This window comes from Otolemur garnettii, unplaced genomic scaffold, assembly GCF_000181295.1.
Source record: "Otolemur garnettii isolate 467f Iridium unplaced genomic scaffold, OtoGar3 scaffold00132, whole genome shotgun sequence".
In the NCBI taxonomy this organism is placed as follows: domain Eukaryota; kingdom Metazoa; phylum Chordata; class Mammalia; order Primates; family Galagidae; genus Otolemur; species Otolemur garnettii.
In genome coordinates this window covers 4,122,618-4,136,910 of record NW_003852527.1, presented here as the reverse complement: position 1 = coordinate 4,136,910, position 14,293 = coordinate 4,122,618, and the positions used below count along the sequence as shown (strand labels likewise).

General features: G+C 39.2%; 1 protein-coding gene across 1 annotated transcript in view; it reads right to left on the bottom strand.

The window, feature by feature from the left end:
- The window catches only part of MMS22L (MMS22 like, DNA repair protein), a 134,353-nt gene extending 127,827 nt beyond the window's left edge, over positions 1 to 6,526 (bottom strand). Inside the window, exons 1-4 of the mRNA XM_003798217.2 lie at positions 6,492 to 6,526; positions 5,711 to 5,955; positions 4,324 to 4,449; positions 951 to 1,000 (exon numbers count right to left, since the gene is read on the bottom strand). Coding sequence (XP_003798265.1) covers positions 951 to 1,000; positions 4,324 to 4,449; positions 5,711 to 5,871 — 337 coding nt within the window. The 5' untranslated portion in view covers positions 5,872 to 5,955; positions 6,492 to 6,526. The remainder of the gene's footprint in view (positions 1 to 950; positions 1,001 to 4,323; positions 4,450 to 5,710; positions 5,956 to 6,491) is intronic.
- Positions 6,527 to 14,293: the final 7,767 nt, after the last annotated feature.

The window sequence follows — 14,293 nt, the reverse complement described above, 5'->3', positions numbered from 1 at the left end:
AAAAAAAAAAAAAAAAAATTCCCACATCCCTCCACTTTCAGCTAACGTGACTATTGCTTCTTTACAAATGAAGACCCTTCCTAAGCTGCCCTTTGTCCCACATTCTAGATGAAAAATAAACACCAAACTGCCCCTGCTTAACAACATCCAATCCAGAATGCCATCCTTACGCTCTTAACCTCTACCTAAAAGTAGCTAGCACAAGCCCAACCATATGGCAAGGCTCCTTCCTACTGTCTTTTCCTGTGAAGTCTCGACTATTCCTCTGTGTATTTCCCCTTGTTTTGATAAGCTAATAAACCTCTGTGTGACCAAAAGTATGTTCCAGGTAGTTTTTGGTTTTTCAGGCAAAACTAAAAACACAGTGTTAAATGCATTATGGAATCTAATTCTCACAGGAACTTACGGAGATAGGAACTGTTAATTGGTGTGAAGCCCACGGTTAGTTAGGTACAGGCCACAGTTCTAAATATTGCACTGCACCAAAACTGCTAGAAAGAAGCAGCAGCTACCGTGCATTAAAACACACTGTCTATCAATACCAAATTCCAAAAAAATTGGTAATTCATTAAAAGCCAAAAGCAAATAGAAAGCAGAAAAGAAAATAAAGATGGTAGCATGAAGTCTAGCACTTGTGATTTCTAGTTTGAGTTCTCTACCTCACTTACCACCTCCAAAGGAAGTATCAATTCACATCAGAGGAGTTTAGCTTCCTTAAGTCAGTTTTACTTTTAAGATCTGGAGATTTGGAAAAATACTATATATCTCAGCTACAACAATATTTAAATGTTATACTTTCCCTAAATTCTAAATATACCACATTGTGAACTTCTGACTTAAAGCTTCCTCTATATTATTATGATATCCTAATTATACCATGATGGACCCACATGCATTTCACTGTAATGAGGCAGCATTCTTTTTTGCTGCTAAACAAAATTCAAACTTACCAAAATCACAGTTGGCCTGTAACAAAGTTTCCAAGTTGTACAGTTGTTGCCTAATTTCAAAATGTAAGGTAACAGTTAATTTTAGCACAGGTAAATGCTAACAATTACATGGATCATGTTTCTAAATCTATTATACAGATTTAATATCTCTTTTTTGTGGATGATTGATACTTTGTGAATGTTTATTAAAGGATCAGGTTCAGGTGGTAAAAACTTCCAGAGATAAAATATACCTTTGTCTGACCTTCTAAAAATATTAAAAGTAGCATATATCTCAAAATTATTATTATTTGTTCTTTTTTTTTTTTTTTTGAGACAGAATCTCACTCAGTCCCCCTGAGTAGAGTGCTGCAGCATCATCATAGCTCACAGCAACCTCAAACTCTTGGGCTCAGGAGATCCTCTTGCCAGCCTCCCAAGTATCTGGGACTACAGGCAACCTCCACGGTACCAAGCTAATTTTTCTATTTTTAGTAGAGATGGGGTCTTACTTTGCTCAGGCTGGTCTTGAACTCCTGAGCTCAGACAATCCACCCACCTCAACCTCCCAGAATCTTAGGATTACAGGCATAAGCCACAACGTCCAGCCTCAAAATTATTAAGATGCATTTTAGGTTAACAGTTATATAATGAAATCTTAAATTGCATTAATTACACAGTTAGAAGTTAAGAAATGGAATAATGTAGACTACAATTATTAGGGAAAGCAATACTTACAATGTTCCATCTTAATTCTTTGTAGTAATCTCTTGCCATCATTTCTAGTTACCTTTAAACTCTTTAAAGAATAACCCATATTCATGAACTATGTCCTGGATAGAGACTGATTCATTCTGTAATGTTCAGAATTACAGCCTGTCCTCCCAATAAAACAAACAACATAGCAAAGACAATGAAGTCTCTTTATAAGGTTTCAGGGAATGATGGGAGGAAAATACCCTCTGCTCCTCCATTCTCATTTAAAAATGTACCATACATACATTTTTAATGTGTTTTTTAATAATCTGCATTCAACAACTGACTCCAAAATTATCTAAAATGTCAGTATGGGTCAGGCACAGTGGCACACGCCTGTAATCCTAGCACTTTGGAAAGCTGAAGTGGGCAGATTGCCTGAGCTCAGGAGTGTGAGACCAGCCTGAGCAAGAGTGAGAACCCCATCTCCTCTAAGAAGAGGAAAACTGGTTCAGCGCCTATAGCTCAGCGGCTAGGGCACCAGCCACATACACTGGAGCTGGTGAATTTGAATCCAGCCCGGGGCCTGCTAAACAATGACAACTACAAACAAAAAATAGCCAGCCGTTGTGGCAGGCACCTGTAGTCCAGCTACTTGGGAGGCTGAGGAAAGAGAATCACTTAAGCCCAAGAGTTTGAGGTTGCTGTGGAGCTGTGATACCATGGCACTCTACCCAGGGCTACATAGTGAGACTGTCTCAAAAAACAAAAAAAGAAAAAATTAAAAAAAAAATAAAAACGAATACTACCCAGGAGTGGTGGTAGGTGCTGGTAGTCCCAAATACTCAGGAGGTTGAGTCAGGAGGGTCACTTGCATACAGTAGTTACAGATTGCTATCAGCTATGATGATGCCACGGCCCTCTACCCAGGACAACTGATTGAGACTGTCTCAGAAAAAAAAAAATAAAGGAAAAAAGAAAATCTGAATATGAACTATGGTTTAAATGATAAAGAACTAACTTAATTTTAATTGTGATAATGACATAGTGTTTATGTTTTTACAAAATGCATACTAAAGTAGACAGTCCCTAAGTTGCAAACATTAAAGTTACGTATAACTTGCAATTCCAAATGGAGGCTAAGTCCCCAAGTTACAAACATCCAACTGACATGACTCACACTTTACAAACTGAGGCTGTTACAGGTGATAGGTAAATGTGCCTATTTCAACTTATATACAATTCAACTTAAGAAAAAACCTATGAAACCTACCTCATTTATAAGCAGGAGGCTGCCTGTATTTAAGGATGAGATGACGTGATGCCCGGAATTTGGTTATACATACTTAAAGCAAAAGACAAGGGGACAGGACAGATGAAGGAAATGCAGTAACATTATGATGTTTACCGTATCTGAGGGAATATAAGCAGAGGCAGTCCCTGGGTTACAAATAAGATAGATTGTGTAGGCTTTTTTTTTTTTAGACAGATTCTCCCTCTGTTACCCTGGGTAGAGTACTATGGCATCTTCATAGCTCACAGCAATCTTGAGTCTCTTGGGCTCAAGCGATCCTCTTGCCACAGCCTCTCCAGTTACTGAGACTACAGGCAACCCTGGGCTAGTTTTCCTATTTTTAGTGGAGACAGGGGTCTTACTCTTGCTCAGGCTGGTCTTGAACTCGTGAGCTCAAGCAATCCACCCACCATGGCCTCCCAGACTGCTACTGCAGGTTTGTTCTTAAATTGAATTAGTATGTAAGTTAGAGCAGGTCTATTTATTATTGCCTAGCCTTTGTTTGTATGTAAGTCATTCAACAGTTGGATGTTTATAACTCGGGGACTTACTGCTATAACCTCTGTTCTTAAGTGCAAGTTGTACATAAGTTAGAAGTTTGTAATTCAGGGAACCTCTGTACTATTCTACTCTTGTGTATGTTTGAGTATTTTCATTAAAATTTTCTTAAATGTTGTTCAAGTAGAGAATTAACATTCCTATTACACAGTCTAAGACAGCGGTACTCAACTTGTGGGTCACGACCTCTGTAACAATGAAAATACATTCTGCATATCAGATATTTACATTACAATTCATAACAGCAGCAAAATTATAGTTATGAAGTAGCAACAAAAATAATTTGGGGGGTTGGTTGTTGTGGTTGGGGGTCACCACAACATGTGGGGTCACCATAGCATATCAGATATTTACATTACAATTCATAACAGCAGCAAAATTATAGTTATGAAGCAGCAACAAAAATAATTTGGGGTTTGGTTGTTGTGGTTGGGGGTCACCACAACATGAGGAACTGTATTAAAGGGTCACGGCATTAGGAAGGTTGAGAACCACTGGCTTAAGATATATTTGGAAAAATATATTTCTTCTCTAAAAATTACCAAAAGGCTACGGTTATTAACAACAAAAGTATTTTAATTCTCTTCCATAATTATAATTCAAAGTCTTAGATACAAATCTTTAATACATTATGCCAAATGCCAAGGATAAAGATCCTGAAAAATCAATAAAAAGCAGCTCATTAAAGCCATTACTTCATTAGCCATTAACGCCTGATTGTTGTTACCACTGCAGATAATCAGGTGAATAAAAGCACAATCTGACTGGTGCTTCCATAATATCAGCATTAGAAACCACTCAACAATGTAACTCACAAAACTGAAAAGGAATTAAAAAAAGAAATACCTGAATAAATGAAAGAGCTCTCTAGATGAATTCACTAATGCTGTTTCAGTAACCCAATGAATGCCAAATATTTCTACTGTATCCTCTTCAAAATTAGTTGGTAAAGGATCAAGATTCAATATTAATCTGAAATGAAAATTGCGATTGAATTTTATAAAGAGCACAACAAGTACCGTAATTTAGTATGTTTTTTAAAAACACTTATTTGAATCCATATTAAACACCACATGGAAAAAAAAAAAGGAGGGGCCTGGCACCTGTAGCTCAGCAGTTAGAGCGCCGGCCACATACACTGGGGCTGGAGGGTTCGAACCGGGCCTAGGCCTGCTAAACAACAATGACAACTACAACAAAAAAATAGCCAGGCCTTGTGGTGGGCACCTGTAGTCCCAGCTACTTATGAGGCTGAGGCAAGACAATCACTTAAGCCTCTAAGAGTTCAAAGTTGCAGTGAGCTGTGATGCTACAGCACTCTACCAAGGGGCAACATAGTGAGACTCTTGTCTCAAAAAAAAAAAAAAAAAGTGAGGAAATGCCTTGGCACCTTACATAGCCAGGATCACTACAGTCAGACTGTATTAAAATTTCAATTCTACATAATGATAAAAATAAAAAGTATAAGTAAAAAGCAATGCAACTTAAGAGAAAAACTATAAAAGGACTCCAGGGAACAAACTTTTGCCTGCCTTCACCAGTGGTCTTCAGTTTCAGAATTTCAGCATTTGAGGGTACATCAGATTTCTTTTTAAACAGTTAAAAACAATCATGAGCCATGTCTGGAGAATAGTATGATCAAGTTAGGTACTCTATTTAAAGTCTCTAACAAGTACAACTATAAAACCAACAAAACAGTTTTCCTTCTAACTGAAATGGCCTAAGCAGGTATATTTCAAGATCAGCAATTTTACTGCAAAATATATATATCTGCTCAATGCAAAAATAACTCTATAACACTTATATGCATATCGATGATTAGGATTAGACAGAAGGGGGACAACATATAATATTATGTCTTACTTAAAAATTACTGAAAAGCCCTAGTATATTATGACACTCTTTAGAAGGAAATACCATTTCAAAAAGCTCAGAGTTAAGAATTTAGTTTAGGTAAAAGGGAAACTGCAGATCTCTAGCTAACTAAAGCTTAAGTGTTAGTGTGGTAAGGCAACATAACTTACAAAGAAGCTCTTTTTAAAAACCCCAAATACTTTAACCAGTAAACAACATGAAAACTAATATGAATTTGTCATTTTAAGATCATCTAAGCTGATTTACAAAACACCGTTGGTGAAGAGCAAAGTTTAATGGGCCGAAATAATAATTAAATCCCATTCTTAAGAAATTGATGAACAATCTAAGGAAGGAAAAAGTCCCGGTTTTTACCTACCGCTTAAGGGCTCCGCTGCACAGGTGGGACTCGCCAGAAAAATTTTTTCCCTCTTTGTCGTCAACCGCACAAGAAAAGAAAGGGGGTTTACACCATTCTGTCCCCAGCTCCAGCTCTAAACTGTCAGTCATGAACGTCGATGCAGCAGAAGAGTTTTCCATTGTTTACTTCATGTTCTGAAATGTTTGGGGTTCACTATGATTATCATTAAGGGCGCCAAAGAAACGTTGTGAAGAGACTCCTTCCTAGAGGTGGGGAAGACCATAAGATTAGGGGCTACTTCAGAAAGTTCGCAAAATGTGCCTCTAGCACAAAGGAATAACAAACAAACAAAAACCCACCCTCTCCTCGCCCTCCGTGACCCACCCCTTCATCCCCACCGACGCTGTCAAAACAGACAAAATACGACCGACTGGCTGAGACAGAGACTTCAAATCTGGTTGGCCTCTCCAGCTCGAAAGTGGGTAAAGAGCAAAGAAACGTCTGCAGGACAGACTGAGCTCTAGCTCCTGAGCCCACCCCGAACTGCACCCTCCGCTCCGTGGCTGGCTAATGGCTCTCAGCCTGCATCCCCGCAGCTAGGTGGAGAAAGTGCCCTTGCAAGCTCCGGGTGGGATCAGGAAAACGGCTCCTGGAGCTACCCCTGTCCCTCCTAGCCCGAGGAAGAGACCACCAGGCCTGCACCCGGCAGCGCTGGGCGGAGGACGAGAGGAGCCGGGTCCCATGCACCGGACAGCAGCCAGGCCTCCGGGGCGTCTGTTTCCCGCAGTGCATGTCGTACCTGTTCACGATTCCAGTCACCGAGGTCTGCCTCCCGCGACCCCGACCATAGCCAGCCAGTGCGTGGGGTCTAAATCTCAGACAGGCAAAATTCCCGCCACGGCGCGCGCGCTCCGGAAAGGCGGGGCTTCGGCGCAGCCCGCCCCGGCCGCCAAGGCCTCGCGATACCTTCACGGAAACGGCCTGCGCTGGCAAAGTCTCGCGAGAGGCCGGCGGGTGCCTCTCTTTTTGCTACCTTTAATTGGTAGGTCCGGCGGAAAGTCTGGGCCTTGGAAAACGAAACTGTTACTGAGGCCCGGAAGAGGAAGATGTAAGGATCGCAAGGTTGACCTTTAGCTTGGCCTCAGAGAAAACTATTACCCGAGTGAGTCCGAAGTGGCTGTTTCTGTCGCGCCCAGAGTCGCGCCATCCCCACTTCTTCCCGCTCCAGGGCCGGCAATTCCCTTGTGGAGGTGGACGGTGCTTTTTGTTCATGAACTGTGGGGAAGGCGAGTGCAGGAATGAAGTCAATCCATGTTTGGAAACACTGAAAGGTCATGTGGTGCTTGCTGTACTTGTAAAACCTGTAGCTCCCTTTCTTTGCAACAAGTTAGCACGATTTTGTAAAGGTATAGTCCACTTGCAGCATTTTATCTTTTAAAGTGTTACTTAAAATCGACTTCTTAAGGCTCTTAGGTCTAAGTCAGAGAGAACATTATACTATGTGACTGTTGAGATTCAAGACAAACAAGATTTTGAATACAGTGTGGCCTGTATTCAATTCCTGCATAGGAAACCTATGGTAACTCTTTCCTCTTACAAGCCAAATACCACACGTATCCTGACAGGTAGGATGAAGTGAGAAAAAACACAATATGATCTCTATTCTGACCACAACCTAGGGCTTCTGTGGTGGGTGTTACACCTCTCCGGTTCACCTGATACACTCTGAAACTTGTTGCTTTGTTGGGTACCACTGCAGCTCGTTTATGATCCTTGGGGAGTCTCTAGTGTGACACATAGTGCCATGCATAACAATCCCAAGGAAATGGTGCCTAGATATGAGAATGTTGTGCCCTGACGCTGCTTTTACAGTAGAATTTATTCAGTAGTTGCCACGAGGACTTCCTTCTTTAATCAAAACATCCAAATAGACCCCTTGAATCCAGTGAGTGGGTTGGGAAGAACTATTAGAGTGGCTGAGTGGCTCAACATAGTTGCTGAAATAATTGAAGAAAACAAGGTTTTAGTAAGAAAAATAAAGTATTTTTTAATGACCTGCCCAGAAGCTAGGCCCCATGACTGCAGGCATCCCGGAAAGAGCAGCTTCTGAGTTTTATATACAACTTTGAGTTGCTTCTTGGAAATTTCCCTGGGTCTTAATTATCTCTGTTCTCAAAATGGCCAACTTGCAGGGTCTTAATCAGCCCCATTCCCATAAAAGCCCAGGTCAGTCCGACCTAGACCAGTCCAAAATAGCCTAAGCATATCTGTCATCTGCCCTGTTTGTATCTAGCTACCTACCTAACGGAACCAAAAAAGCTCTAAATAACTTAAGCTAGGGGTATTCACACATATTGGTAAGAATCCCCAGCAGGGAACGGATGGTATACAGTACTCAAGAGGAGTGACTGGAGTATGCTTAATGAAAGGGCCATTTACAAAGCTATGTACAGAAGTGGTTCTCAACCTTCCTAATTGCTGGTGTTGTTACAAATGGAAAAAAGGGGTCGCGACCCACAGGTTGAGAACCGCTGATGTACAGAGTTAAACCAGAAAACAAGAAGTGATGGTGAAATACCTCCTAAGCTAATCAGGGAGCCATTATCACCCTTAGGCCTAAGCAGGGACTACGGGAGCCTAATGAGGTTTACTGACAACCACCTACCTGATAGCCATCTCTAATGCCTTCAGGGAAAAACCTAACCTACAACTCAGGGAGGGAGCTGGAAGAATTAAGTACTCAAACATCTTTCCCTCTCCACTCCAAATTTCCAGCTGTTGTCTCTTACTGGTGAAAACCAACCTAAAACCAGAGAGCAAGGATGGAACCTATAAAATTCAGTTTCTTGGGGTAGGGTCCAGGCTAAATAAGGATGGAGTGAATCTAAGAGAAAAAGCCCAATTTCATCAAGAAGACATGGCAGTGCTAAATGTGTACATATCTAATAATATAGGTTTAATATACATAAAGAAAAAAGTGCCAGTACCCTAAGTCCTCTCTTAACATCATAATAGACTCTTAAAAACTGGGACTTTAAGCAAAAGATTATAGTACAGATTCATGAATAACATTCTTTCATTGTAACACTGATGAGAAAAAACAACTGGTTTCTTCATATGTTGTTTTGCTTATAAAGTTGCAGTTTATAAGAACCAATAGTGATGTTAAATTACTATATGGGAGAAATACTCAACAATTTTTTTTTTTGAGACAGTCTTACTCTGTCACCCTGAGTAGTATGCCCTGGCATCAGTATAGCTTACAGCAACCTCCTCTTAGGTTCAAGCCATCCTCTTGCCTCAGTTTCTCAAGTAGGTGGGACTACAGATGCCTGTCATGACACGGTTTTTCTATTTTTAGTAGAGATGGGGTTTCACTCTTGCTCAGGCTGGTCTTGAATTCCTGAGTTTGAGCAATGTACCTGCCTCGGCCTCCCAAAGTGCTAGGGTTATAGGTGTGAGCCACCACACCCAGCCTTCAGATCAACAATTTTAGTTAAAAGACCTCAACATTCCTTCATCTGTAATTGATGGTACAATTGGACAGAAATTGGTGTGTGTGTGGGTATGTGTGTATATATATATATATATATATGACTCAAATAGCACTACTAACCAACTTGAGCTAATTTACATTAATAGGTAAGTTAGCCCAACAATAGCAGAATACACACTATTAACAAGTACACATGGAATATTCACTAAGATAAACCATATTCGGAGTCATAAAACAAATTTTATCAACTTTAAAAGGACTGAAATCACACAAAGTTTATAATCACAATGGAATTAAATCAAAAATAAGTAACAAATATCTGGAAATCTCTAACTAGAAATGAAGTATCATACTTCTAATTGACCTACAAATAAGAAGAAATCACTAAGAAAAATGGATAGTATTTTGAATTAAAGGAAAACACAGTAAGATTTATCACATTAACTCCTCAAATTAGCTTGATTCCATAATTTAAAATTCCATCTAAAACTAGAAGACAAACCCCATAATTAAAACTAAAACAAGTAAAATGAAGGAAATAATAAAAATTAGAAATAGGTGGAAGGAAACAGAAGAGGAAATAAATTCAGCCCAAAATTGGTTCTTTGAAAGATCAATATAATTAATAAACTCTCTAGCCAACCTAATAAAATTATAATCCAATATTACAAACATAGAGGCAGACAAATTAGCCAGTGAAATCCAGCAATACATGAAAAGGATGATGTATGAAAAGAAAACCACATTCATCTGTGAATGCAAGGTTGGTTCACAATTTCAAAAAGCAGTCAATGTAGTTCATTATATCAAGCAGTCTGTAAAAAGAAAAACTACATTTTTATCCCATTAGATACTTAGAGATCACTTGAAAAATTCAACACCCATTCATTATAAAAACTCTCTCCAAAAACTAAGAATAGAAGAAAATTTCCCTAACGTGATGTGTAGTATCTATCACTAATCTGTTATTATAACAGCATATTTAATCATGAAAATGTTTTCTCCCTAAGATAGAGAAAAGACAATGCTATCTGCCTTTTCTACTTCTTTTCAACATTTTATAGGTGGTAACTAGCCATTGCAGTAAGATCTGAGAAAGAAATAAAAGTCACAACCAATCCAAAAAAAAAAAAAAAAGAGAAGTGAAACTTTCTTCATTCTCACATGATATTTTTCATGTGGAAAATTATAAAGAATCTCCACAAACATCTACTAGAAATAACAGTGAATTCAGCAAGGTGGCTGGGTTCAATATAATATACAAACATTAATTGTATTTTTATGGGAAGGAATGAACAGTAGAAATAATTTTTTTTTTTTTTTTTTTTTTATGACGGAGCCTCAAGCTATCCCCCTGGGTAGAGTGCCATGGTATCACGCTCACAGCAACCTCCAACTCCTGGGCTCAAGCGAGTCTCCTGCCTGAGCCTCCCAAGCAGCGGGGACCACAGGCGCCCGCCACAATGCCTGGCCATTTTTTGGTTGCAGCCATCATTGTTTGGTGGGCCCGGGCTGGGGATTCGAACCCACCACCTTAGGTGTATGTGGCTGGCGCCTTAGCTGCTTGAGCCACAGGCGCCAAGCCAGAAATAATTTTTTTAAAATACCATTTAATGACATCAAAATACTTAAATTAAAAAATGGAAATTATTGCTGAGAAAAATTTGAGAATATCCAATTAAATTGAATGATAAAGCATAATCATAAATTGAAAGGCTCAATATTGCTAAGATTTCTTCCAAAATGTGTGTATGGATTCAAGGAATGCCAATCAAAATCTCAGTGGTTTTTCTTTTGTAGAAATTGACAAATACATTCTAAAATATGTATTTTGCAATTTAAAAATGCAAAGGGCACAGAATAAAACCAAAACAACCTAAATAAGAATAGTGTTGGAAGATTTCCAGTAGCTGATTTTAAGATGTACTATAATAAAGGGTGGACTCTCTATAGGATGAAGAGTCTGAGAACAGGCTCCCAGTTGATTTTTTGGGGGAGGGCAGGTCAATTGATTTTGGCAAAATAATTTGACTGTGAAAGGATAGTCTTTTCAACAAATGGTGCTGAAACTATTGGATACTGACATGCTTGAAAATGAACTCTGGCCTTTACCTCACATTACAAAATTTATCTCAGGATGGATCATGGACCTAAATGTTAGAACAAAAACTGCAAAAGGTTCAGATACTCAGATTGACAGTAAACAGGGAAATGTCAGCAAAGAAAGGCAAGAAGTAAGGCTGGTCCTCAGGAGAAAAATCAAGTGCTTGTGGTATAGAGTGATGTCTGCCATGAAATCCAAGAGATGTATTTTATAAAAGAATGGGTAATCTATATCAAATGCTGTTATAGGCGTGATAATAAAGGAAAACAAATTAAGCATTGACTTTGGCAAGATGTAGGTCATTACTAATGTTGATAAATGTCACTTTGGTTAAGTAATTGGAGGAAAACCTCTGATTGGAATGGGTGCATAGATAATGGGAGTCAGCAAAGATAGAAGCCTTAGACAGGAATTTATTTATTTATTTTGAGACAGACTCTTACTCTGTTGCCCTGGCCAGAGTGCCATGACCTCAGGCTAGCTCACAACAACCTCAAATTCCTGAGCTCAAGCAATCCTCCTGGCTCAACCTCCCAAGCAACTGGGAATATAGGTGCCTGCCATGATTTTTCTATTTTTAGTAGAGATGGGGTCTTGCTTTGCTCAGGCTGATCTCAAACTCCTGATTGCAAGCCATACTCCCTTCTTGGCCTTCCAGAGTGCTGGCATGAGCCACCACTCCCTAGCCTCTAAGAATTTAATTTAAAATACAGAATAAAAATAGGAATCAAAAGATTTTTTTTTAATCTCAAAATATTAAGGGATACAGGTATTTTTGTATGTGGATGAATTTTATAATGTTGAGGTTAGGGCTTTAGTAGACTGATCACCAGGGTAGTATATAGTAAGTTACTGCTGAATAAGTTTTTATCTCTCAACCCCCTCCCCATATACTCTGTGCTTTTTCCTGACCAGTCTACTCACAACTACAGTTTCTGTTATTAGTTTTATGCAGATCACTCTAAAATGTGTATCACTCTTTTTTTGTTCTTTTTTGAGACAGACTTTCATTTTATTACCCTCAGTAGATTGCTGTAGTGTCACAGCTCACAGCAACCTCAAACTCTTGGGCTCAAGCGATCCTCTTTCCTCAGCCTCCCAAGTAGCTGGGATTATAGGCACCTGCTACAGTGCCCAACAGAGTCTTGCTCTTGCTCAGGCTGAGCTCGAACTTCTGAGCTCAAGCATTCCACCCACCTTGGCCTTCCAAAGTGCTAGGATTACAGGTGTGAGCCACTGCACCCACCCTAAAATTTATATCTCTATCCAAACCTCTTCTCTGGGCTGCATATAAAATTGTCAGCTTAGTATCACTTCATATATGTCTCAGAGGAAAAAAAAAAAAGCCCTTCAAATTCAATGTCTAAAAATGAATTAATTATTCACTCTTCCAAAAATGTTCGTACAGAATCTTCTATCTACAAATGGTACCCCATTCTTTCATGACAGAAAGCCTGAAGCCTTACTAGTAGCCTATTTTGACAGTCTTATCTCTCTCGTCCCCATATTTATTTCTTCACCAAATGTTTTCAGCTTAAAGAACCCAGCCACTTACCTTCATGTTCATCATTACCATCCAGAGCAAAGCCATGAAGAGCTATGCATACACCCACATATCTCACTGAGAACTATGAGAACTTCCTGATTTGTCAACATTCACATGATGTGACCCCTCCCCACCCTACTCCTCTTTATACTTCACCCCAAGTGATATTTTTTTCTAAAATGCTTGTATGATAACATCATCCTCTCCTTTATTTTTTAAAATCACTGCTGTTAAGCTTTAGACAAAACTTAGTAATGTCTAAAAGACAGTGAGTTTTCTGACTTCTCACTGCTCCTACTGAACTTTTCACAGAACCAAACTTGCCCTTCTTATTAAGCTCTAGCATATTGGTTTCCTACCTTCCTGTGTATGTGCTTTTCTCTCTGCCTGTAATCTGCTTCCTTTCCCCTCTTGGCAATATTTCACATCCTTCAGATCTCTACATAAATCAGCTCCTCTGGGAAGCCTTTCAAGACCTCCATAATAATGCTAAATCTCTCTATTATACAATAAGTTCCCTCATAGTTTACTTTGGAAACACTTGCTATAGATTAATTTTTTTATTAGCATATGTACTTATTTGACATTATTTATATCTTGCTGTATATTATAAACTTCAAGAGGAAAGGAATCATGTTAGCTTTTATTTAACTTTATATCATCAAAGCATAGCAACTGTACCTTGACCATGCTCAATAAATATTTCTTGAATGAAGGGATAAATGTATTGTGGAGTTGGTTTTTAGGTGTTATAGGAAGATCTGGGATGGTTTTGCAGACACATCTGATTTCAAAACCTGTGTTTATTTATTCTGCTTCTGTAAGCAAGCTACTTTACCTTTTTTGGGATCTTGTTTATTTGCAGCTGTCTGGCTTGTGATAACAACATTAAGAAGGTGAGGAAAGCCCCCAACATAGTGCAGTCTAAGCTGTCCAGCCTTCCTTTCATATCCACCTGAGCTCTAAAGGCTGGCATAAGCTATGGTTGAAGTCTGTGGTGATCTGGAGGTGGTAAACCCTTGATAAAGACATATTAATACATTAGTAAAAACCATATTAGGGTCAAGGAAAACATCATCACATTACTAGGCCAAATTGGCCTTCTGGTCTCCAGTTCACAGTCTCTGAATTCTAGTCTGTATCAGAGTATCACTATGCAAATGAAGACAGATAGTTAAATGCTTGTTTTAAATAGGTAAAACTGTTTTATACCCTTTACCTCCTGCTTCTTGAGACATCCAAAGGTCCTATGTAGACTTAGAAAGAGGATGGGAATAGGATGCCTTACTTGACAATCTCTCCAACACAACAGGGAATGATAAGAGAGGTGGTTCTCCAAAGCAGAAGTAGGGTGCTATTACCAAAAGAAGGAGGGTGAGATACTGCACAGCCAAAGAAATAGATGCAGTGCACTTGTGTTCCCTGCTCTGCCTGGTGGGATTGCTTATTTTCTAT